This window comes from Chironomus tepperi, unplaced genomic scaffold (assembly GCF_022539635.2).
Source record: "Chironomus tepperi strain 1889 unplaced genomic scaffold, CSIRO-AGI_Ctep_v1 contig_67, whole genome shotgun sequence".
Classification (NCBI taxonomy): Eukaryota; Metazoa; Arthropoda; class Insecta; order Diptera; family Chironomidae; genus Chironomus; species Chironomus tepperi.
In genome coordinates, this window is record NW_027226189.1 from 727,751 (window position 1) to 754,952 (window position 27,202).

Here is a 27,202-nt window from a genome sequence, read left to right on the forward strand (position 1 = left end):
TAAAAATGATAATGGCTCATGGGAGAAAGAAGCAAAGGATGGATCGAAATGAAGAATAATTAATGATAAGCAGCATATTATTAAAAAATAATTCCTTACAAACTTCCGCGACTTTTTTTTCTCTCTTTCTCTCTCGTCAGACTCTTATTAATTAATATTAAAATAATGAGTAACAAAGGCTTTGTTTATCGTGTCACAGTCAGTGGGAAATGAAATTTTTATTGAGTCACTGGAAACTTTGTTGTGAAAGCTCTTGCTGTAGATTCTTAAAGCTGAACATTTTTGAAGAAATTTAATTTTTTTCAAAATGGCGGACATTTTTTCTCACTTCGAGTTTTGAAATTAGTTTAAATTGATGTTAAGTGATTGGAATTGGAATATTCAATTGTATTTCGAATCAAAAAGTTGGCAAGATTATGAAAAATATAACTAAAATGCTCAAAAGTTGGAAATCGCATAAAAAATTTTAAAAAAGTGACTAAAACCACGTGTTTTTTTAACCAAAAATCAATTAAATTCAATAAAACGAGTTTATTGAACCTGAATTGCCACAAATTAAATTATTCTTAATTTAAAACTTTCCTTTCCTTCATAAAATTCATTCAACAGTAAAACAAATCCCCATTCCAATCCCATTTATTGACTACATTAAGCTTAGGTAAATATTTGACTTGAAAGTTAGTCTACGAAGGTAAATTTATTCATATTTCAGGCACAAATTTATTAAAAGACAAAAGTAACATATGATTAAAATTCATTAATCATTTCAAGCTTTCAAGTAAATATCTGATTAACATAGAATTAATTCTGTTGAACATTCCACATTGAAATGTTTGAAATTAGTCGACTTAAAGGTACAAGAAAAGAAAAAGAAATGCTTGAGCATATAATTCATTCATTTCCCATTATTATTTCTATTCCTTTCATTACCCAATCTCGTTCATTACATAATAATGTCACAAATGATTTATAAATATGTTATTATGAGTGAAAGCAGTAAATCTATCAAGAATGTGGTTGATGGGAATTTCCAACTGAAGTTAACAACCTTTTGCATGGATATAAATTCATTCAAGTTCAACAAATCACCTCCCCCAACCCTTGCTACAGCTAACAATTCTAGTCCATTATAACGAAAAGATTAAGATTTAGGTGATTAAGTGATTATCCCATGCGAAAAACCATTTTTTTACTGTATTTCCCATCCACTTCACGCAATTTTCATTCTCGTGCACGAGCTTTAGTTAGTTTATAGAGACACAACATAATTTTGACAGTTTCAGTTTCATCAACCAATCTCGCTCATAAATTAACATGGTTGTTTCATGCTTTGACTGGGAAAATTACGTTACGCTTGCATGCCTGCCTCTCTTTCTTTTTTTATTCATTCATTCATATATAAAATAAATATAAGCACACGCACTTGATCCCTTGTGGGGGATATTTTTTAATGTTGCTCATCGCTATCATCGGTAATTTATTGTTTTTCACGATGAGGATGGAAAGAGATGTAAAGGAACAAAAAATAAAATAAAATTAAATGAGGAACATTCTCATCTCACACACAATTAAAATGAGCTCGTTATTCACGATGGTTGAGTGGTGAGTGGCGAAAGGTAGCAGGTAAGAAATTTTTAATAGAGGTACATGTTCTATTATTTTAATAAATTTTTCACAACAATCCTTATTTACTTAATTTATTGATTTTTTTCTTTCCCTTCTGCTTAACAGCCAATATTTACTCAATTTATCAAATATTAATGACAGCAACTCCATCAAGCTTATAATAAAGTGATAATTATATCAGTTAAAATTAAAATCCTGAAGGATAGAATAACTCGACTGTAATTAATAATATAACTTATTCTATGCCACAGTGACTGATTTTTCCAATAAATTTGTTCCTTCATAATACTTTCCAAAAGGGTATTGATGATGAAAATTTAATGTATAAGTTTTCGTTTTCTTTAAAATCTTTCAAATTCATCAAAAAAAAAATTGTTAAGCTTTTCTGTACATAAGATTCCTTTTATTTAGATCTTTGAGATATTTTAGACCGTAATAACCCTTGCAGAAAATTCTCATGAAATTCTTGTTTAGAAAATATTTCAATTTTTTGCATGTTGTGGGCTGTAGGCATGCTTTAGATTATTTAAATGGAATTTTTACTTGTACTACTGCAACAATTTGTAAAGAAATTTACCTTTAAAAATATTGTGGATTTCTGCTTATCATCATTAAATTAAAAGATCTGGTTCATGTATAGCCGGATTGTAACTCTTTTAGACAACCGATTAGGGCTTTTGCTCTATAAAAAAATTAATTTTCCACATAATGCGCCGTTTAAGAAATCCACTCATCACATAATGCGCCGTTCATGAAATTCATTCACCACATAATGCGCAGTTAAAGAAATTATTAATTCCTAGCTCCCCAACCTCTCATCCGAATGAACCCTGTTAGTGTCAGACTTTTTTTCACAATTCAAAAGAAGGCACAGTATAAATAAATAATTTCATAAAACAGCTCCTTTCATTTTTTATGTCATTGAGTAATCCTTTCATTCCACGTCAAATTAAATAAAGGCACAGCCTTAATAAAATAGTTAAAACCCGTCAGCCATCAACAAAATAATAAAATGAAATTTTTTTGTTCTTTTTTCAATCATTTCCGTCTTCTCGAAAAATAATAAATTTTAACTCGTTGATGCCTCATTAAATTTCAGTTTATATCCTCTGACTTACGGTCACATAAATTTTTGAGAATGTCTCTTTTTTTCAACATTATGTTATGATTGGATACCTTAATACATTTAATGTAGCTATCGTTTGTTAGAAGCAAAACCATAAAAAATTCAACTTTATTTTCGTTTAATATTTTTTGGAGTTTTCAATTTGCAATGTTCTAGGAAAAGGATTTAAAGGGACTGTTTGTGATGGTCGTAAAGATTTATATGGGAGTTTATGGGAAAATAATTTTTAAAGCAGCTTGGTTGTTACAGATTTATTTGAAATAGAATTCCAAATTTTCAACGGAAATTTAAAATTCAAATTTTCAACGGAAATTTAAAATTCAAATTGTAACGGAAATTTGAAATTCAAATTTTTAACTGAAAATTCACGTCATATCGAATTATATCATTCAATGAGCCGCAACCTAACTTCTCAATCCTTCCTAATATCCTTTGAAAATGCCGAAACACTTCTCATTGTATATAAAAGCTCACCGAAACCACCGAGAGAAAAGATATACTTAAGAATGTGAATTTGATATTTTATTGATTTTTCCTTCCTTCCCATTCAATTCACTCGAACAAATAATCTCGATGCCCACCCACAAAAAAAGAAAGAATAACTTTTTTATATCAATAATAATAAAAATATACACGCTCATGCTATGCCCAATTTCAGAAAGGTAATAAGCCTAATTGGGCAATTTTTTCATCTTCTCGTTGGCGAAAAAAATCATCTAAGCTCTCGAGTATTTGAGCTTGTTAGTAGTCTCGATAATGAGGCACTCTTATCACCAGTCAAATAGCTACTCGAGGAGCCAACAACAACAACAAAATATATAACTAATATTATGTGTACTTACTTCTCTTAACTTCCGACCACGTTTTGAATGCTTTTCTTATAATCCTTTCATCGACAACGAATATTGTTATGAAGATGGTGAGAATGATGTTATTGCCTTTTTACACTTTTTTTTCCTATCACGATTTTCTCGTTCGTTATTTTTTTGATAATTAGGAAGCACTCCCGTTGCTAATGAGTTGATGATTACAGACGAACAGAAGCCCAGAGTTTACTTTTACAAGAAATAATTATTTCACTGTTTTCACTAAAAGCACACAAAAAAAGTATTGCTCGTGTTGCTTTTAGTTTAGGCGGCAAGATGAAGAAAATTTCTCTTTTTTTTCGATAAAAATCTTTTATTTTTCTGGAGATGAAGAAAAAAGTTTGGACTTAGTGATTCTGTCAAAAAAAAAGGGTTTTATGACGCATTTTTTTGAATGAAATTTGAAAAGACAAGAACCATGCTCATAAGCATGATCACAAAATTGAGAACGCTTATACAGTTGAGTATAATACCCTTACATACAAATATACACTCAATGAACATGCTCACTAGATACCGTAAGATATTCAGTGACCAAATGCTTGCATGTTAGGGCTCATTGTCTGTTATGGAAAATTCGAAATTTAATTTTTTCTCCAAATTAGTTTTAATGTTTAGGATATGGCTTTAAGTGGTAGCTGAATGATGTTACCTTTTACTTTTTGGTTTTTATTGTTTGATTAATTGTTTGCGCAAACTTGGAAAATTTACAAATTAAAATATTTATGGAAAAAATCATGGCATACTAGGATTGATAAACATGATTTATTATTCACTATTTAAATTCATTGAAAATCTACATCAAGGTGGCTGAAGTATGAAACTGTGTGTCGCTGGATACTCGATCGACCCAAATATGAGGAAAACATCACCATGAAGCTTTTAAGGCTGCACAAAGCTCATTTATTAACACCAAATAGAAGCCATCTCCGTGTTGCATCCATATGGCTACAAAATTTAGATTCCAATATTAATAGAAATCAGCCTAAACTTGGCAATCATAAGGATGCCACACTGAGATAACTTCCATTTGGTGTTAATAAAAGAGCTTTATATGAGTCTCAAAAGCACTGTGAATTGGCTTTCTTCATTTTTGTTCCTCGGGATAGATATTGTTCATGATCAAATCAAATGATTAAAAACAGGAAACTCAAGAATGTTTAATTACATCAAATTAATTAAAAATATTCAAAAAAATCAACAATATTTAATATTAGAGCAGCTACATTTTATATAAAGACAAACAAGATATCTAACATCTTTATAATAAATTATCTAAAGAGCTTCCCATTTCATAGTTTAATCTTCATCCTTTGATGAATAAATTCATTAAAATCCTTTTAAAAATCACCCAGACATCCAGCTAAACTATCCACAAAAACCCCCTTTTTTGAACAGAATCCTTTCAAAATTACGCTAGCAAAACAGAGGAAAAAGTTTTTTTTATTCGTTCTTCTCAGTTCCGTTTCCGAAAGAAATAGAGAGAAGGAAAAAAAATTCTATCTAAATATTGTTCTTTCCGCCTTTCGCCTCGTGCTGTACAGCAAATCTCTTACGATATAAATGCACAAAAAATAAGTCTACAGCAGTAGCAAAAATTTTACTTTAATCTGACCTCCTTTAATGAATTGAAGGATGTTGCTGTTTTTGTGTGACGAAGTATCTCATAAGAATAAGCACTTAACACTGTTTAATATCTTTATAACTTTTTTTATTATGTTTTTTTTTGTGAATTGATAATTTTTTTTGTTTTTGTCCCTTTAATGAGCGTAACTTATCACCACAATTTAGGATATTCCTTTTATTTTCATTGGCTAAAGTAACAATTTTTCTTGTTTTTTATGACTTACGCGTGTCTTCTTACTTTCGTCTTTAAGTTTATATCGTATGCGGGAGACGAAAAAAAAAATCACCCGTCACTGTTAAGGAAATGTTTACGATCGTCTAATGCTTTATTGCCCAATATAAAAAGGCTCAGGACGAGAAGAAAAAAAATAATTTTCTGTCCAATTATTTTCCACTGTTACTTTTTTTCAGCTGTCCAGAACACGAAAATAATTCTTTATTTGGTAAAATAATCTACATAAATCCTTTCATTATTAGAAAAGATAAGTTATGTGTCTATGGAAAGAGATGGGGTACTTTTTTGGTGCCTAAAGCGCATTTTTTATGGAAAATTTCTGACAGATTGCTTTGATTGGGATTTGTTGCAAAATTAAGGGTTAATGGTTATGGGTTATTTGGTCTTTTAGATCAATGACGGGCATGCTGAGTGCCGTGGAAAACTAGTGTGCCTTCTATTGCATCATAATTTGACCAAATATGCTCATTTGATAGATTTTTTTTAAAACAATGAACATTTGTCAAATTTTGGTACCAAATCACACTCAATTATAGTGTCAAAAATGGATAATTCCTCTTAAAAATCAAGTAGATGACCATTCCAGATCCACAAAAGCAAGCATTTTAAAAGCTCTTTAAAATATCAATTTCAACATCTTCTCAATCTGTCACCCCAATTAAATCTTATCACATCAAAAATAGCGCACAAAAAAATATCTCACAAGTCTTAATAATTATAAGCAGCATTAATGTCAAAATATTCAGCATTTATTACCGCATACAAAATAAAGTCAAGCGGCAGAGCTTATCATCAATAAAATGAAATAAAATTATCATAAACAAGAAACTTTTCTTTCTTTTCTTCTCGTCACCCCTTTTTCATTCAAGTCTCATGGCATGAAAACTATACGGGTAGGATACATGAAGTAGGAGAAATGTCACATAACACACTAAAAGGGAAAAAAAGTCAAAGTTGATATTCGAAAAGGGCACGAATGAAATAAAAATAAAAATTTTCTCTTCTGGCTTTTTTTTTTGTTTTGTTTTGTTTGGCTTTTTATTCCGCTTTTGGAAACGACACCGCACTTTGACACAGTTAAGCTCTTTTTGCTTCTTTAATTTTTTAGAAATTCATTTATTTTTATTTCCTCGATTTTCGATTTTTTTTCACTTAAGATTCACCATAAAAATTGGAAATATTAACCTTTGGCATTGACCTTCGTCACTTGATTCAACAATATTCAGTTCCTTTACATTTTCAATAATTATTTAATATTTTATCTAATTCCCGTACATTCAATTGCATCCGTTCAAATTATTTATTTAGTTATTTTCTCAACCGTTCCGACTAAGCGACTCTACTTATCGAGATCCAAATTATTACTGGACCAAAATTTAATCTGTGACTGATTCATATAGGTTTCGAAATGAACTCACAACGAGGATAAAAAAATGTGCATGCATTCGGTGAGAGTTTCACATTGAGTAAGGTCTGTTTTCTCTCTCACGGAGACAATTCATACTGCTTTTCAGTCAACTCATGGCCCACAATTGGAAAATGTGCTTGGAAGTTGCTCTCATTTTATGGAAATTTTCCCATGTTATTTTGTTTAGATTAAAGGAACAAAAAAATATTGAAATGGTCAAATGGTTATTAAAGCGATGAAATATAAAGTGAAGCGATTGAATTAATAAACATTAATTAATTAGTAGCTTTATATATTCTTTCAACCTTAATACACACATGCATGAGAATGGCTCATTGTTGAAAATGAAAATATGCCCCTTAATGAGTTCCATTGGATGGATAGTTGGGTAAGAAAATTATAAGTATAGAATAATAGGCTGCAATATTTCAAATCCAGCAACAGTAAATAATGAAAATAAATTTATTTTCTCTTCGTTTTGCGTGCGCCTCTTTCTTTGAATGGAAAATGGGGATTGTTTGGGTTTTATGCTATTTAGTCAATTTATTACTTGAAGTTAGGGTGCTGATTGAAGCATCTTTATTGAGTTTTGATCGTTAAAGGTAAGAAAATTTGAGGTTACTTGCTTTGCTGACCGTACAGATCAATTGTGAACCATGGTCCTCTAGGATGGCACCTAAAGCTGGCTGATGCCAATTATATCAAGTGCTTCCTTCCAAGAGTTCTTGGTGTTTCAGATTTCGAGATTTTAGGTTAGTTTTTAAATTTTAGGATAATTCTGCTTGACTTGTTTATAGCGCTTAATCCTAATGATGTTCATATTTTGAGCTTTAGAAGACCCTTGGTTTACCTCATTCCAAAAGATGATAAACCACTAATCATCAGCTCCATTACAATTTAAAGCGCTCTATCAGTTACCATAACTAGACCTAATTCCTACCCATTCCTCTTCTTCTTCTCTAAAATTTATCAAATTCAAAGGGCGTTACTTCCTTAGTAGCACATTCATTCCTTATGCCGAATGTGTTGTAACATTTTCACAAGTGTGCAATAATAGAAATTAATAAAAATCTTGACATTAAAGAACGAGGATTATCGTAGGAATGCAGAATGATTGCCTTCGAGTCATTTACTTTTTCTGCCTGTCTAGCATAAATAAAATACAAACATTTCTCGTAGCTTTCATTCAATGTTAAATATTACGATCAATAAGTCATGTTTGATTCTGACAAAATGTAGCATTTCTGATGTTATTATGGACAGATCACTAGAAATAGATTGTCAGAAAGATATGATAGAATAATGAAGTAACTAAACGTGCTAAAAATAGGAGCTCTGTTGTCTATGGTTCAACAATATTTGTGGTAATATAACCTATTCTAGAATATTTCCATATCTACATCATAGAACTTAATTTTCCCTTAAAATATCATTACGGAATTATGACACAAATATTACTATAAACATTCTTCTAGCCTATAAAAAATCCATTAGTCTATAGTGTCTTTTCTACTTATTTTCTCTCGTCTTCCGCAGGAATGAAAAGCTCACTCAATTGCTCTCTCTTCGTTCGTACACTCAGCTATGTTGAAAGACATTGAAACGACCATTTGGTAACATTAATAATTTTTTTTTCTTCTCATTCGTGCCCTGTTCTTTCAACTTTAATTAAAGGAGATTGTTGTTACTGATGCAAAAGAAGAAAAAGTTGTGTGTGTACATCTCTGCTTAGTAAAAACATGCTTATGAGGAAGATTTCGCATAAATGGAAGTCGACATTAGCTAACAAAAACAACAAAATTGAAGTGGAACATTGCCGCAATGGTGTGTACAAGCAGGAAGAGACACAAAAAATATTAATATTTATATTAATATTAATTCTTATACACACGAAATTTGCCAAGGAAATAAGTATACACAAAAAAGAAAGCTTGAAATAAACGGAAAGGAAAAAAATAAACAAACAGCAAAAACGCAGCATGAATATTAAGTTAAATAACATGAACTTTTTTTTGCCTCCTTAATGTTACTAAAATAGGACTTTACTCTCCAGAATATACACAGAGATTTTTCACGGATAAGACAAAAATTAATATCCAGAAGTAGGGCAAATTAATATGCTACAAATATTATATTTAACTTACATAAATTGCTATGAAAATTGTGTTAACGAGACTATCGGACGAGATAAACTTTTCGATTCTTTTCTTTTTTTCTCACAACGAAGTTGGAAGTAGCATTCGAAGGTTTATGCTTGTTATAGCATTTTTATGACAGAAACATGCGTTTCTTGGGTTTTCAATTTGATTTTTTTCTTGTCCGTTCACGAAATTTTGTGTTGAAAAACTGATATGCTTTGTGTTGGCCATTAGGAAAGTATTAAATAAAGCTAGATTGTATTCTTATATCCGATGTAGAGCCAAATTGTAAATTAATAAATTTAAACTTGGATAATGGAACTGTTTTTAGGTTAAGTAAATAAAGTATATTGGAGGAGTATCCAGCCATCTCATCTGGCTTCGCTCCAGTTTCAAATGCACTCTATTTCCTCAATAAGTGTGAAAAGCTTCTTATAAATCAAACATTCTCCCAACATTGACTCAGAAAAATTAATCCAAGAGCATAAGCAATGTCCATAAATGTGATTTAAAAGAGTCTTAAATGAGATAAAAAAAAAATCCTTCTTTCCTCTTCCATTTCTGTTGAACTTAGCTTATACTACAGTAACTTAAAGAGATGAAGAAAGGAAATATATAAAAAAATATATAAAATGAGGAAAAATTGAATTTATGATGTAAAGAAGAAATTTATTATTTACTTTCTATCTCGCTTTCACTTCTTCTTCATCATCCTACCCGTCATCGTTCATCTTGTATTAATATTGGATGTAAAATGATGCTTTATCATAAATATTTTTTTTTCTGTGGTGATTTCTTGTTTTAAACTGTTTGAGAGTTATCATGTTCTTAGAAAAGATGCAAGTATGGAAGCGAGGTGACTCTGATATTGATCCTTGTAGACGTAGGGATTTGTTTGTAATTTAGATCCACACAATGCTATTTGTTTTTAAATTTTATGGTTTTTTATAAATTGTACTTTATACTTTATTCTTCCAACTTAATACTATTTTATACATCCTTTCTTATTAATCTAAGCAGTTTATGAATTTATTATGTTAAAAAGATCCGAGCTGGTAAGCACTGTAACATGATTACCGTTAACAATATCAATTTTCATCTCGCCTTCAATGAACTGTTTAAGATCATAGTCTTCAGCAATACCGCTTAATGATGATTCTGAAGCTTTAACTAATGTAACTGGTGATTTCTTTATCACTGAAAACTTTATATCACTAGCATTTAAAATAATTTTAATTCGTTTCATTAGCCCTTCAATCATCCGTCTTCCATAATCTATGCTGTATTCATTGCGTGTAGCAGCAATTTCTAAGAATGCTTCGAAACGAGCATTAAAGTCTGATTGCGAAAATATTTTCTTTGTGATTTCTTGAGTAGATTCTGGGAACAAAATTTTAACACAGCTAGATAATACATATCCTTGGATATGTTCATCAGTTTTTTTATCTGTAGGAAATATTTGATTGGTAACTTCACCGACAAACTTTGGAGAACCATCGACTAATATAACTTTTCCACATTTTCCTTTCGACTCCAATATGTTTGTAAGCTTCAAAGCTAACATAGATCCAAATGAGTGGCCAACGAGTATGAATTTTTCATTTTTAGAATACAAATTTAGAACATCCTGAAAGGAATAAGAAATAAAATATTAAAATAAAATAACACCTTTAAATTCAATTTAACTTACATTTTTGACATATTCAACTATCTCATCAAGTGTTGCTTCCTTTGAGGAATTTCCAAATTGCAAGACATATGCAGGATGTTTAAGATTCTTAGCTAAAGTTTTCAATGAATCGTTGTTCATTCCTTCAATTCCAGAAATAATTAATATTTTGGTATCACTAATTGGAGCATCATTAACTTTTAATATTGTTTGGTAACTTTGCTTTTCATCTCCAAAGTTATTTAATAGCAACTCAATTCCAAGTGGCACTTGAGCATTAACAACAGACTCTCCACTATTTTTCGAATTAACAAGCTTTTCAAGTTGACCTAAAGTAAGTGATCTTAATTCTTGAGATGTTAATCCAATATCGTAATCTCGTTCTAAAATTTGTTGGATTTCAACTCCCATAAGTGAATCCATACCAAGTTTTGATAAGCTTGCCTCCATTGAAATTTGCTTTCTATCACGAATTGCCATTATATTCATAATAGCTTCAATAATATTTCCCTTCTTAACATCATCAAAACGTTTCTCGGCTACAACCATACTAGCAACTATTGGCTCATCGTTAGTCAAGAGATTATCCAAAACTTCTAGACATGAATTAAGTCTTTGTGGTAAGGTTCCACTGATTTCCATATCCATATTGTTCTCTTGTAAATTAGCTAAAAGTCCAACATCTCCAATTGCACCCCATTGAATGGCTTTAGCTGGTAATCCAGCCATTTGTCGTTTTTCACATATTCTTTCCATAATGGAATTTCCCATACCATAATTACTTTGGCCTGCATTACCACGTCCACATGATACACTTGAGAATATCACAAAATGCTTAAGTGATGGACATAGCTTTCTTGATAACTCATCGAGGTACTTTGTAGCATCAGCCTTTGGTGCCAATGATTCAATAAATGTTTGAGTTGTTTGATTATCAAAGATTCCATCTCTCAAAGCTACAGCAAGATTGAAAATTCCACCAACTGGTCCAATTTTCACAGCATCTGTAAGTAGTTGCTCACAACCTTTCTTTGTAGTTACATCAACTGTTGTGACTCGGACATCAACACCATATGACTTCCATAGTCTGTGAAAAAGAAATTAATTAGCAATAAAGTCATGCAAAACGGAGTTAAATATCCTTACTTTATTCTAGATGCTTGATATGCATTTGTTATCCCTCGGCCAGAGCTCATAATTAGTTTTCTACATCCTCTCAAGATTAACCAATCTGCAAGCTCAAGTCCAAAACCACCTAAACCACCAACCAAGATAGAGGTTTCATTTGGATTGCAGTAAACTCTTGGTAACATTTTAATAGGCAACGACTCGACATCATTGGGTTGATTGCGCATCTTCAGTAACACTTTTCCAATATGCTTTCCTGAACACATAAATCTAAATGCCTGCTCTATTTCTGCTGCTTCAAAAACGTTTACTTTCAATGGTTTTACGATTCCAGCTTTGATATCTGCGTCCACGAGATCATGAACAATCTAGAGAAAAACAAATCAAAATGAATAAATTATTTAATTAGTCCCAATTAGTCATTGTAAATCTTTACCTTCAGTTCCTCAGATCCAACAGGTAAGTCATCAAAGAAGACTGCCTTAAAGTTGATTCTCTTTGCAAAATGTCCCATATCAATATTAGTTTTGTTCATGATATCAAACTTTCCTATTTCAAGGAATGTTCCATTCATTCCAAGACATCTAATTGACGCTTGAAGTTTATCAGCTGACAAGGAATTGAGAACATAATCAACACCTTTTCCCTTTGTTCGTACACAAATCAGCTGCTCAAAAGAAGTGTCTCTTGAGTTTCCAATATTTTGTGGTTTTAATGATGGGAATCTGGTCAGTAAGTATTGTTTCTTTTCTTCTGATCCGACAGTTGTATAAACTTCCAATCCATAAGAAAATGCAACTTGAATGGCTGCTAAGCCAACACCTCCACAACCAGCATGGATCAAAATTGATTTACCCTTTTCAATTTGGATGGTTCTAAAGAATGCTAGATAAACTGTGTAATAAACCAATGGAACTGATGCTGCTTCATCCAAACTCCAATTATTTGGAACATCCCATAAAATTATATTGTTGGCATCATAATGAGTAGCCATTGCACCTGTTGGTCCCATACCCATAATTTTACGTCCATCTTTTGTTGTTCCTGAGAATTCGAATCCAAAGACACACTGTTGTTGAATTCTGTCCAACACATCATCAGAAGTGATCTTTCCAGTTGCAAGCATTACATCACGGAAGTTGAGAGATGCATATGAAATGTTGATAAATTCTTTATCCTTACGAACATTCAATGGTCCATAAAGCCATGAAAGAGTTGATAAATCTCCTTTAACTAGACAATTTGCATAGCAATGTTCTGATCTTGGCCTGGCTTCTTGGTTCTCAACTAATTCAAGGTGTCTATAACTTCCCCATTGATTGTTCTTGTACACATTCATAACAAGTCCTAGATCAAGTTGTGATTTGTAGAATGGATCTTGTAGATTAAACTTTGGTGCTTGATTGTCATCAATAAATACACAACGAATCTTTTCTCCGTTTGGTTCTTTACGAATACAATTGATGAGACCAATTATTCCAGATGTTTCATTACCTTGAGAGTAAACCAAAACAGATCCTTTGGCAATTGCTGCTTTCAATGGTTCAAGCCAATCGTCAACATTTGATGAAACATTTATTATCGAATCTGGCACTTGAATTATGAAATTCTTAAATTTCATCACATGAAGATATCCGTCATCTAATTCCATCTCTGCTATTACTGTTAATTTCTCATTTATACCCTTAGTGATTTTTCTTTGGTCTTTTGATATGATTAATCCATTTTCATGCAACACAGATTTGGCTAATTCAACAAATGCTGTATCGTTTGTGCAATCTGATTTGATCACTAAATTGACATTGCTGAATGAAGATAAATCTTGATTTTGAACTGCAACATTGTCTAATTCAACATCATCAGATGTTAAGTAATTTACTTCAGGTGTAATTAAAGGTAAATCACCAAGACCTTTGAAGATGTATTCACTGAGTGGTGAACTCTTATCTCCAATTTCAACAGATGATAACTTTTTCGTTGGAGCATTTTCTAAAGCGATCTGAACGCAAATCTTTGCTGCATCACGTTTAGATACTTTTGATGTATTTTTGTATGGAATGAATTTGTATGTTTCCAAAACTGGATCGGATGGTGGACGTCTTCTGTTTACTAAACTTCCCTCAAATCCATGAATTTCAATACCACCTGCTTGAATGACGTTGATGTATGGACAACATTTAGCATCAAAGAGAATCTCTTCCTCTCCAGAGCTTTGAATCGTTTTTAAATGTAATGCTGGATCAATGACCATTTTTCTTACACTTGTAGGTAATATCAACATTCTTGTATCTTTCATAACAACTTGGAACTGAATGAGACAATCCATGAAAGTAACCCATTCGTCATTCCATTTGATTTTTCCTTCCAAACCATCGTCACGAATCTCTTTGATTGCTCTAAATAGACCCTGATGATAATATCCTCTTAGACGCATTTCTTTGTAGAAATCTGGCTCAGCTAGCATGACTGCATCTTTCTTTTCTTCCACATCTATCTTCATCAATTCAACATTTTCTCCAGCTTTTATAAAACCATGGGCGATTGTTGATCTTCCTTCATAAATCTCAAATCTACCAGAGCCTATAAATCAATTGGAATATTTCTTATAAACTTTCAAAACTTCAACCAAGCACAATTAATTTACCTCTGTGAATGGATATGGTGACAGCAACATCTTGATCTTTTGCGAGAGAAGTAGCACGCAAGAATTTCACATCCTCAAAAACAACCTTCAAATTTGTATGTTTGACTCCCATCATTTTTCCAAAATTCACCCAAACTAAATACAACCATCCTGTTCCAGGAAATAGTACTTTTCCATCAATAATGTGACCTTTTACGAACTCAAATGCTTTATCATTCAAATTGATAACAACCTTCTCTTTATCATAAAGATTGAATGAATCAAAATATCCAACAAAGTAGTTTTCAGAATGGTTCCACTTAAAGATGGGAGATATCATAGGAGTTCCACGAGAAACTGGGAAATGAATTGTTGGATACAGCTTCTGAATATCCATATCAACCCCGTTTTGGAATATCCTGAAATTAAGAGAAATGTTATTGTTGATATTGAATTAAAGATCTTATTCACTACTTACTTTCCCAAAGAATCCATCAATAAATTACAGCCTTCTTTATTATCACGACGTGTTAAGCTTATGTGATTTCCATCTTTTATTGAGCGTTTAAGAATTGATTTCAAAAGTCCATGTGGAGCAATTTCGATGGTTAAGGAATTCTTAGGTACAATATCAGTCACTTCTTCGAAAAGAACAGGATTCAATAAGTTTTTGGTGTGATACTCAGCAGAACAGAATTGACTCTCAGGATTAGTTGACCATTCATGCTCAGGATATGTTGAACTGATCCATCGTTCTGAACGTTTCTTAGGATTTTTGATGACCTCGCTCAATCTTTTAAATAAATCAACTCCCATTTCTTTAATGTATCGACTATGCAATGCCATACCAGAACTTTCCACTTCTTTTGCGAAAATATTTTTCTCTTTCAATTTCTCAACATACTCTCGAACTGCTTTTACTGGTCCTGAAATAGTAGTTGAATCTATTCCATTATGACAAGCAATATCAATAGTTGCTGGTAAAGTTTTTTCAACATCTCTAAAATTCAATCCGACTGCAGCCATTGCTCCATTGACGAATTTTGATTCATAACTAGCAATTCCACGAGCATAAGCTGCCAAAATGGTTTCCTGCATCGTCCAACATCCATCTCCATAAGCACATCCCATTTCACCAACTGAATGTCCGATGATGTAATCAGGTTTGATTCCAATAGCTTTGAGAATATTTGTTAAAGCGATTTCGATGGAAATGATTCCAACATAAGAATTGAGAACATTGTTGAATAATGACTTATCAGGAGATGTGATAATGTGTTTTAAATCAACTCCTTTTGGAGCTAAAACATCATGACAATAGTTGATTGTCTCAGCAAAAATAGGAATATTCATTAAATCCGTTCCCATTTCAGCCCATTGACTTCCAATTCCACTGTAAACAAAGACAATCGGTCGCTTTTCTCCATTGAAATGTTGAATGTCACGAGAGATGCACACAGCTTTCTGTGTCTGTTGATCATGCTGAAACATTGCATATCCACGATAAATATTAGCAGGATTTGTTACGATTTGTGAATTTTGAAGAAGAGCCACATACTCAGCATCAAGTGGTCGTTTGGTGATGTCATCAAAAATCGAATGCAAGGATTCTTCAGTTCTACCTGACCACAACACCATACGATTCAAATTATCTGCAGGGATTCCATGATTTACTTTCTCTTTCAAATTTCCTTTGAAAAGTGCATGAGCATTTGCACCTCCAAGACCAAAGCTATTCATTGAGATAAATGGTTGAGTAAGCTTCTCAACTTCAGTCACAACACGAATTCGACCTTCAGCAAAAGCAGGAATATCATTTCTCATGTTTGTAATGTTTATATTTGGAGCAATTTCGTGTTTCTCAAGAGCCAATAAAATTTTGGCAACTGATGCTACACCTGAAGAAGCTTCAGCATGACCCATATTTGACTTTACAGATCCAATTAAGAGCGGCTTCTTACGTTTCACAGTTTTACAAAAGACTTCATCAATAGACGCTACTTCTTCCGGATCTCCAAGACGAGTACCAGTTGAATGTGCTTCAACAAAATCTACAAGACCTGGATCAATCTTTGAATCTCTAAAGAAATCTTCCATCAATTTCTGTTGCATCACACGACTTGGAAATGACGATCCCTCTTTCTTAAAACCATCATTGTTTGAATTTGTGTACATAACCTGTGCATAAACACGCTTAGAATCTTTCTGACGTTGTAAAAATAAACAACAAATCGTATCAGCACGAGTAAATCCAGTTGCATTCTCATCAAATGGACTACAAGACGCTCCGTCTGGGGCCAAAATACGTAATCTGTATTATTTAAAGAAAACATCCAATTAATAAAATTGAACAAAACAAATCGTAAATGTTAGATTACGTGTCGATCGCTCAACATTGTAGTAAACAAAAAAAAATCTCCGTCTTTTTGAGTTCATTGTATTTATGACTCAAATAAACAATTTTTTTTTGTTCAATACCTCTAACCGAAAATTGAAATATAGTATTTTTTGCACATCACCATTGACGTAGCGTGTGAGTAACAAAAAAAAGTAATGAATGAAAACTAAACGTATGAAGTAAAAAAATGTTGAGATAGATCATGGTTTAGTGTTTTTTTTCGTCTCTCGCTCTTACCTAGAGTACTCAAGTGTTGTTTGCAGATTTAGTACCAATTGTGAGCCGCCAACAATTGCTGCGTCACAAGCACCGCTCATAATATATTTGTAAGCACAGTCCAATGCATAAGCTGAGCTTGAACATGCAGTGTCCACTGTAAATGATGGACCATTTAATCCTAAGGCATATGAAAGGCGGTTGGAGAGGTAAAAGTTGGCGTTTCTATTAAATTAAAAATTCAAAAAAAAAAAAAAAACACATATTTATTAGTTTCAATGTTAAAAGATGATGTCAAAATAGTAATGGCTTTTTTTTCGAAATTCAGGGTTAATATCCCATTAAGATTTCAGCTAATAAGTAGCTCACATAAATTAAAATTGTTTTGTGTCATTATTTATTCATCTTACAGTTGGACTGTAAATGATTTCTCTAATATCACTAATTCAGCACAACATATTCACTTTTTTTGCACAAAACCTTCATGTTCACATTAATTCTTGTTTTTCAACTTACCCAAAAACTCCATAACCTTCTTTAGCAGGAACATTATAGAAAAATGAATCACGAGAGTCTGAGAAGCAGCACCCAATAAAAACACCAGTGCGACTTCCAACCAACGATTGAGGCGATATTCCTGCATCAATAATTGCTTCATATGCATGCTCTAATAAGCATCTGCATTGTGGATCCATCCAATTTGCATGTTTATTTAATATTGAGAAAAACGATGCATCAAATTTATTCAAATTTCGAATTTTTCCGGTACGTTTTGGAACTTCAGGATGAAAGTGCTTCCAACGACTTTCATCCTCATCAGACATGTCAATTTTATTATATAAATTATGTTCAAATTCATGCACATTATTTGCATTTGGAAAACGTCCTGAGATACCCGACACAACAATTGCATCACCATCATTATCAATGTTCATATTTTCACCGTTTATTTTAATCTCCATTATTATTTATTTATTATTATTATTATTCACTTAATTCACTTAATAGCACTAATATTAGTCAATATAAAATAATTATTATTTTTCGCGAACTTCAAAAAAGAACCTCCTCAATCACTTTATAGCAAACGAATGCGATTAGATTTTGTATTGGCACCGCATTTATATACTGTGGTCAAAAATAAGCAGCAATTCTTAATGACGCAGAGGTTAAAAAAGAAAAAATTTCTTATAACTTTCAAGAGTCCAAAAGCATTCAAAAGAGAATGTGATTTGGGAGAAAAATACAAAAAAGTAAAAAAGTGGCAAATGAAATTAAAAAAATATTGTTTTTATTATTTTTTGAGTACTTTTATCACTCAAAAAATAATTAATTGAGCATTTAATTAGGAGTTTTTATTAACATGACGTCTCTATGTTAAAGTAACTAATTTTAGGTTCAATGACTTTAAAACGCAAATCAAAACAAAATTTTAAATATTAAATAATTTAAAAAAATTGGACATTTTATTAAAATTGTGTTTAAAATAATATATTTAAATAAATTTATCTAATAATTCTTATTTTAGAATCCAAAATACGTCTGTCAGTAGTTGAACTTTAAAACACATTCTTAAGGATTATTTTAAATGAAGAAGTGTCTAACTCAAAGAATCAAATAAAGCAGCAACTTTAAATCTATAGCAGTGTCAACCAAGTATCCTTTGAATTATATTTTAAATGATTAAGCATAGTTGTTTTTAATTTATGAATAATTTTGTCAAAAACCAGTCTGTAAGTGTCAAAAGAGTTTGGAAGACAGTGTTCTATGGTTCAAGTTAGTTAATCTTTACCATATCTTGAGTGTGAATTGTCATTTAATTTTTTTCAAAAAATTCATTCTCAACTCTTTCTCAAATGACAATAACAAGTCTAAAGTTTTCAAGATAAGTATCTCAAATTCTAATTTAAAATTGCTTTTTGCACAATGATTTTTATTATATTTTTTATTTCGACGTGCTACTCGAAGTAAAATTGGAGAAAACCGTTTAATGACGTACATATCAGTATGAGTAGTGTGTATCTGTGCTATTTTGAAAGTTGTTTTAAGGTTAAAGTACATTTGAAGACACACTCTACAGCACGGAATAAATTTTTCTAATAATTCGAGAAAAGTCTGATCTAATGCCCTCAAATATGCTTAAGGTCTATGTAATAGGAAACAAGAGACAATCGTTAATAATTTTAATCCCTTTGTATTGATTGACATATTTTGTTTTGTTTATTCTTCGATATTTAATTACGGAAATCAAATTCTTAACCTTCTCAATATATTTTTTCTAAATTCATTACTTCATAGCAAAAACAAAAACACTGAAAGCTATGCTCCAAAAACCACAAAATTGAGTAACAGCACCAACAAAAGGAGATCTTTTTGAGAAGACATAACATTAGAGTGACTTGTTAAACAGCAATGACTCTCATTTTTTGACTATTTATTATGATAAATCGATGCATGAAAAAAATTGTAAAGAAATAGGTTTGTGTGATTATTCAAGTAATGACAGCCATCATTGATGTTCACACATTAATTATGATTGATTTGTCATTTATGGAAGCAACGGATTTAATTGGAAATTTCATTATTAAAACTTTTACAAAAATCTTAAATCGTAAACACGATTAATATTGTTTACATTTATATACTAGAATTATGACCTATCAAGTATGGTAGGAAGCTTTTGTAAACTTTGTGGATAGCAAGAGATCGCGAGTATGACCGGGGAATTCCTGGATTGGATTTGTTGAAAAGTACATCCTAAATATTCCGAGCTAACAGAAGGTTTCCAAGGATAGAGCTGTCTTAAGACAATCATAAGCACATTAATGCTCCAGCCGATGCAGTAAGTAAGTAAGGAAGCGTTTAATTTCATGGTTATTAGTGCTTTTATTAGGATTTATATGCAGCTATTAATTTCAAAAACCAAATTAAAAACTGAGCACCTGACATTCTTAAACACCGAAACGACAGAATGACAAATGACCTAAATTATAATAACAATATTTTTAAAATTAAAAACTTTAATGAGCATTTATTTTTAGCGGTCAATCTGACGAAAGCACTGACGTAGGGAAGCAAAGTTTACAGTTTTCGGCTAGAATTACCATCAATTACTTATTAGATGTGCACAAATTACTCTTTCATAATTCTTCACACATATTATTTATGCCGCGTACAGCATTCCTAAAACAGCTGTATTTTTGTCTTTCACCATCCACTCTTCGTTCAAACGTCAACGTTAAAATCTCAGTGGTATGTATAGCGCACGAAAAACAAAACAATTTTAACTCCTTTGTGCTTTTAAATTAGTAAATATTTGTTCGGCATTTTCTGTTAATGCAAGTAACTTCAAATAGACGTACGCAAGAGTCAGAATAATTAATCGCTAAATTTGATGTAAAATCGCAATTAGGTTATTGGTTCTAGGAATTAAGAACGAAAGTGATAGAGGATTACCTACTTTTTTGCTCATTAACAGCCTTTAATTGTGATTATAAATTAAAAAGATTTTGTGTTACAAAACAACTATTGAAATATCAAATCATGCTGAGATTAAGGAATTCATTGGTGTTTATGATAATTTAATTCAAAAATCTGTAATACGCATAAACAAATAAAACAGTGCGAGTCACTTATGTTGTCTACCTTAAGTACCTGTTTAGGTCAAAAACAAATCATAATTAGTAATTTAAATAATCTATATCAAAGCAAAATATTAGACTACTTACAAATATTTCAGGGACATACATGCAGAGATTATCTTTTGCTAATTTAATAACGAGTTCAATTCTCGAATATTACATTTACAAATATTACCCATGTGAACTTGGCCACAAAATTTGTCGGCTAATTTTGTTTAGATACTAATTTAATAAATAATCGGCAAATCAGCAGTTTAAATTTGTCATATCGCCATTACTTTATTTTAATAAAACATTTTGTTCATTAGCTCTAAAGGTTAGTGACATTTGTGGCATGTGGCTTAAGCAAATATATTTTTATAAACAAAATTTTTATACGCATGCAAGAATGCATGAAAAATTATCAGCAGTTAATATATGTCATATTGCCATTAATATAATAAATTAATACATTAGCTCAAATGTTTGGAGAAAAGAATATTTTTGTTTTTAAAAGTCGCGAGTTCAAATCTTAAACACGACCAAAAATCGGCCGATATATCCAAACTTGCATGTAATATTGGAATTATGGAAATTTGTGGCCAAATTCACATGAGTCATTTTTTTTAAATCCCATAACAATCTCATGTAAATAACGACAAAGTTTTCATATTCATGCACAATTATAAGTTTTTACAAGTTACATTCTTATCAAGATGCTACAAAATTTCTTTTATTATTAAAACTGAAGAAGCTTGACATGTTAAGAAAAGGATGAAACATCAATCATAAAATGAGGGATAGACAAACTTGACATTCACCTCACATAAGAAATTGGAACTAGTTTCAACTTCCACACACAGAAACTAAAATCAATTGACAGGTGAGCCCAAAAGTCAAGTACTTTGTTGATCATGTTTCGCTCAATGTGTTAAATTATATTTTAAAAAATCATCAATTTTACAAATTCGTTTAATTACTTAAAAGATTATTTTGATTTATTTTTGACGTCTTATAAATACATTTGTAAATTAAGCTTCAAATCCTAAAGCATTAAAAACAAGTTTTATCGCAAAAATACACATTTGAGTCGAAATCGCAAAGAAGTTTATGTTTTTAGGACAGTGACTTGATCTGTACCTTATAATACAGTAAATTCATCAACATAGTTCTCTCACATGAATAGACACAACAAGAACTGAATGACGTAAAAGGCAAAAGTGAGACGATGCTCCATAAAAAATGTGACAAAGGATATAAGGATATAAAAAGAATAAAAATCATACATGATTAATGGACATAAAATTCTTGATGACATGATCTGAATGAAAAGAAAATGTAGCAAAAGTAGTTCTAAACTTTTTTGTATGAGTTTGCCCACCTACGAAAGTTTAACACATGAGAATTATTTTATAACTTTTTGTCATCATAAAAAAAGAAGCACGAAAATTGTAAAATCATTGTTGTCACCCCCCAACAAGTTCCGATCAATCACATTTAATATTTTAGTAACCTTATTCAACGCACTCAGCATCCTTAAAGAAATCGATTTATGTGGATGAAGTGAATATTCAATATATATCCATAATGCACAGTTAACAATCACTAAATATAAAAATACTTTTTCGTACTTTCAGCTTATGTCACATACATAATTCATACATGTCAAGAAATTTTCCTCCAATCTTTATCTACGTCTTAGTTGCTACCAAGGAAAAATTTTTCGATTTTCAACAGTAAAAAGGCAAGTCTATAGAACTTAGGTTGAAAAGTTGGCATGGTAAGGGAGGTAAGAAAATTTTCAATAATTAAGCGTTATTTGGCGCATTTTGAACCAAATTTTGTATCGTCGTAAGCTTAAAGCTGAACAGCACAACGTGTTTGCATGGGGACCGCAATGTCGTCGTATCAACGGCAAGACAAGAAACTGCCCTGAAAGCATCATGACGGCTGATTCAGCATTAAGCTGCTCAGAAGATATATTGATCGTAATCTAGGTGTAGGGCTTACAAGCCGACATACCTAACTTCGATTGCTCCTTCATATTAGAAATATGTTTGCACAAAATAATTTTTGTGAGTATAAAATGGGATTTAGCATAAGAAAGGAAAGCACAGAACATGTTGAGAAAGGAAAAAAAGGATGAATTTCTGTTGTTATTTTTGTTACTGTTTGTTAGTCCTCTTATTTCACATATATGTATGCGTATGCTGGAGCATCTACTAATCCATAATGACGAGTCGAAAATTCTCCGCATAAAGACATAAAAGGTCGATATCTCAAATGGCAAAGCCGATTATTTGAGATTTCTCTTCTTTGACGTAATGGAAGTAAGATTTAGAGACTTTTCTGGTACTTTATATGCTTTTCTTACTATTCATTCATTAAATGAACAGAAACAAAGATGACATATCTCAAAATAAATAAAAATTCAGCTTAAATTTTTCATTCAGTCTTCATTCAGCTGTTGTTTTCAATTCTTGTGATCGTGAAGATTTTAATTGAATTATGAAAATTTAATTAAGTTTACAAAAAGTTTCGTTTCCATTCACGATGTACCGCAGAAGTATAGTAGATGGGAAAAAATAATCATTTTGTTGTGGTTAATTAAACATTTGCCTGGAAGGGCTTTCTATACACTCTTTTTTAGTTTGTTTTTTCTTTAAAGTCAATATCGCAAACAATGCTTCATTAACAAGCGGTGGAGTTAAAGAACATAATTAGTAGCTTGAATGTATTGCTTTGTTGTTGTTGTAAATACGTAGAAACAATCGAGGATTGGTTGCAATTTATGCTGGTTCGTGAGATTAGAAACTAGAATAAATAGGAAATTCCAATCTGCACTACACATTGCAATTAATCTTAATTATCTCTACAGCATCCAAATGTTAATCAAAATATTTAAGAGTGGTGTGAAATAAAAAAAAATACATCAAGTTGAAGCAACAACATCCATTAAGCACAAAAATAACAACTTGAAACTTGTTCTGATTTTCCTGTCCGTGATGAAAAAGTTATTCATACTTTATGGAAGTACCTCAAGAGCATTGCATTAAAATGAATTGAATCTTCAACTAAAAAATAAAAATTTTTTTGTGGATGGTCTGAGCTACACTTGTTACGTAAAAAAAAGTTGTTACTGCATCATGCACAGAACAAAACAGAAGATTAAATTTCCTCAGTAGTGAATACGACAAAAGCACTTCCATACATAACAATATATGAAGAATAAAAAGCATTAAAGCGAGAAAAATAAGAGATTTTTAATGAAATTGTTGTTTAAGAGAGAGAGAGCACAAAACTACACAGCAAAAAAGGCATTGGTGTAATTAAATTGAGCATCGTGTGGGAATATGAATGTATGTGTGTACAAAAGCAATTCAAGATGCAAAGCTCTCGCTAATCCACCGCTACATAACAATTTTTTTTATATTCGTTTGTGCGCGCTTTTGTGATGGAATGAGACCGGGTGAGCCGATGCTTAATGTTTAAAGTACATTTATAGATAATATGCAAATTAAGAAATTAGTTGATTTTGTAATCCACAATAGACAATTTTTTTGTCGACTGTCGGATTTTCTCTTTAATAAATAAATTTTTACGTTGATTAATGTTAAATGCCTGTTCATAACCGGTGGGTACCAACTATTTTGCATAATAGAACAAGAATACAAAGTGAAATCGTTCTTAAGATTGATGTTTAAAGAATTTAGTGACGCAATTTCTGCAAAAATTCCTTCTTTAACCTTTTTTACCTTTCGCCATTTGTATATTGCGGATAATAAATAAGGAACAAGATTTTTGCTTAAAAAATCAAATTAACTCCACGTTCCTTCATTAGTAAAATTCATTTTCAGTTCTTTTAGTATGATTAATTGTCCATAATGAAATGATTTCATTATTCACATGCTTAATATTAATTACATTTAAAGACAAACGTATGTATGCAAATTTAATACAATTAATGACGCTTGATTAGCTGTTATGTGTATCGGAAATACCCAAATTACCTCAACAACAGTCATAATCTTTTAAAAAATAAATATGGTTTATGGTAGATTAAAATGCTACAGCATTTAATGATAAAAGTTTATTGCAAATTAGTAAGCCACAGAAGCATAATTTATATCATGAATAAATAATTGTGTGATTTCGTAATAAGCATTACTATTTAAATGATATCGTTATGATATTCATTTCAATTATAAATGAATAATATAAAAAAAAAAACATGAAAATTTTCAGGATAATGTCCAGATTACCATATTTAAATTTGTGCATCAATCATCGAAAGATTAAAGACTCTTAAAAATTAAAAATAATAGCTTGGGTTCATTTGCTTATGACGTCGTAAAGATTGGAGCTTCTTATTTACAGGCACACATAAATATAGGTCAAATGAGGTGTTAGCCATACACGGAGATTTAAACAACACACAATCTGACCCAATTTAATATTTCTTGAAGATTACCCAAATTACACCTCATAGATGTCATCAATGAATAAGCCTTTCAGCATTTATCACGACGCCATCAGCAACGATGGTTAAAAAAAAAAGATGTACGATTGCGAAACTCGTAAATCAATTGGCACTATGTTCAACACGCGGTTTTATACCAGTTCAGAATGCAGAATCCTTGCAGCTGGCAGACACTCAACATTCATTCACTCACCAACCGCAAATAAAAACAATGGTGAATCAGAAAAATTGAAATAAAGTATTTACATATACAACTCATAAGCTTAACAAGGAAATATTGTTAAATTATTGGATGCTATTGGATATAACGCATTTGAAATAATGTGAAATTAGTTCCTTGGTCAATTATTTGGTCCATTTACAATATATTATAGCATGATGTTGAAGGCCAATTAGTTTATGTTATGGAACGAAAATCCATTTCTCAATTAAATGTTTGGTAACTCTTTTAAGAGTTGAATTGTTGATGTCAGCTACGACAAGCAAAAGGTCAGTATATTGTGACCTAATCTCTAAAAATTTTTTGTCCACATTTTGATATAACTGTTTAAGATGTAACGACATTGAAACTAGTTTGAATTAAAACTTCATTCATAAAACTGTCAAAATTTATTAAATATAGCATAATATCCTGCATCCAACAATTTACGATTCCTCGTACATAGAATGTTTATATCAATTTATAAATGATAATACTGCATTTTTTATGCACATCGTTGCACATGTAATATGAGGGAAAAAAAATACATTTTACGTAAAAGCATTTTTGTCATAAATCTTGCATTCTAGCATCAACGCATGGCGTTGGAAGCTGCTTACATTTTCTGGGCACGTAAAACTTTTATGAAATAAATTTTACGACATTTTTTTTCCTCTTCTTGCTTATTTTTTTTTTTTCTCTCTCCCAGTTTGTATTAGGCTATAAAAATGTCATTTAATTTCAATGCTATATTTTTTTCCTTACTTTCCATTTTAACTTATTGTGGACAATAACCACAAGCAATAAATTTCTCTCGCAAGTACTAATATTTATTCGTCTAATGACGTGAATTGCAGGGAATTGTCGAGTTATTCATCTATATTCCTTAGAGGATTTATGTTTGATTACTGTCAGGATCTAATCTCTCAATCATTGCATTCCCGAACAGCAATATGCGGTAAATTCAATTGGTAATAAACTTAGACCGTAAACAGCCGTGATGTTGATGCCAAGACAACCTTCTTATCTTGCCGTGGCGATGACCCAGCGACTACCCGAAATCGATTTGAGCCCAGCATCATGCCAGAGTCACGCCGGCATGGACCAGTCATGATCGATATACCAATATGTGCTATTCGTGCTAAATATGGTTCCCGGGCCTAGTGCTTACAATATGACCAAAATATGAGCAATCCTAATGAAATTACAGCCCACTATGGTTACCATGACTTCAAAAAAACTCTCCTTAGTTTCAAATCGTTTACATCTTTTCTATCCAAATTTAAATCCTCAAATTCACATTTTAAAACGTAAAGAAATCCCACAAAATCCTAATTAAAATTCTTATTTCAGGAATTAATTAAGGAAATGGCTGCACTTGTCTCACTTTTTTGTTATCACATTGAACATATTTTCTCTCTCTCTTTTATTTCAATTCGAATGCCACTTCCTGCAAGTCTTTTTTTTCATCCCCATAGCTTTTAATTAGCGGTCGACTCATCAGAAAGATATAAAATAGAAAACGAAAAGGACACCAGAATAATTGCAAGCTTGTAACTAACAGAATGATTTTTTATTGTGATAATATAGTAAAGAGTCTGACATTTCGACATTTTGACTCTTTTATATCCGAGACAAATTAAAGCCAAGCATAAACCGAATGGAAGAATCTTTTTGACTTTAAAAAAAAATCTCTGTGGTAAGGAATCATTGAGGGAAACTTTTGACGCAGTTAAATGTCTAAACTTTGATGTGAAATACTTTGTGTGTTAAAGAAAACTTTTATTACATTTTTTTTCTGTTTCCTTGGGGACGTTTGGAGATTATGTAACAATGAAGTTACA

At 31.4% G+C, this 27,202-nt stretch overlaps 2 protein-coding genes across 25 annotated transcripts in view; both read right to left on the minus strand.

Moving 5' to 3' along the window:
• LOC139100601 (uncharacterized) overlaps window positions 1-6,882 on the minus strand; it is a 140,975-nt gene extending 134,093 nt beyond the window's left edge. Inside the window, exons 1-4 of one of the 24 annotated variants that reach the window (XM_070653268.1) lie at window positions 6,665-6,882; window positions 6,371-6,410; window positions 5,034-5,537; window positions 3,595-3,939 (exon numbers count right to left, since the gene is read on the minus strand). The gene's annotated coding sequence lies outside the window, so the exon portion shown is untranslated. Of the gene's footprint in view, window positions 1-3,594; window positions 3,940-5,033; window positions 5,788-6,235 lie in introns of those variants that run through there. The other 23 variants (XM_070653266.1, XM_070653262.1, XM_070653261.1 and 20 more) reach the window with 23 other exon arrangements.
• A 3,064-nt stretch (window positions 6,883-9,946) lies between these two features.
• Window positions 9,947-18,133, minus strand: LOC139100502 (fatty acid synthase-like). The gene is made up of 8 exons (XM_070653104.1): window positions 17,576-18,133; window positions 17,081-17,284; window positions 14,924-16,756; window positions 14,467-14,864; window positions 12,259-14,402; window positions 11,841-12,190; window positions 10,716-11,781; window positions 9,947-10,652 (listed from the first exon to the last, which is right to left on the minus strand). Exons 1-8 carry the CDS (start codon window positions 18,019-18,021, stop codon window positions 10,047-10,049), a joined length of 7,047 nt encoding a protein of 2,348 aa, XP_070509205.1. The 5' UTR covers window positions 18,022-18,133; the 3' UTR covers window positions 9,947-10,046.
• Between the last annotated feature and the right edge of the window lie 9,069 nt (window positions 18,134-27,202).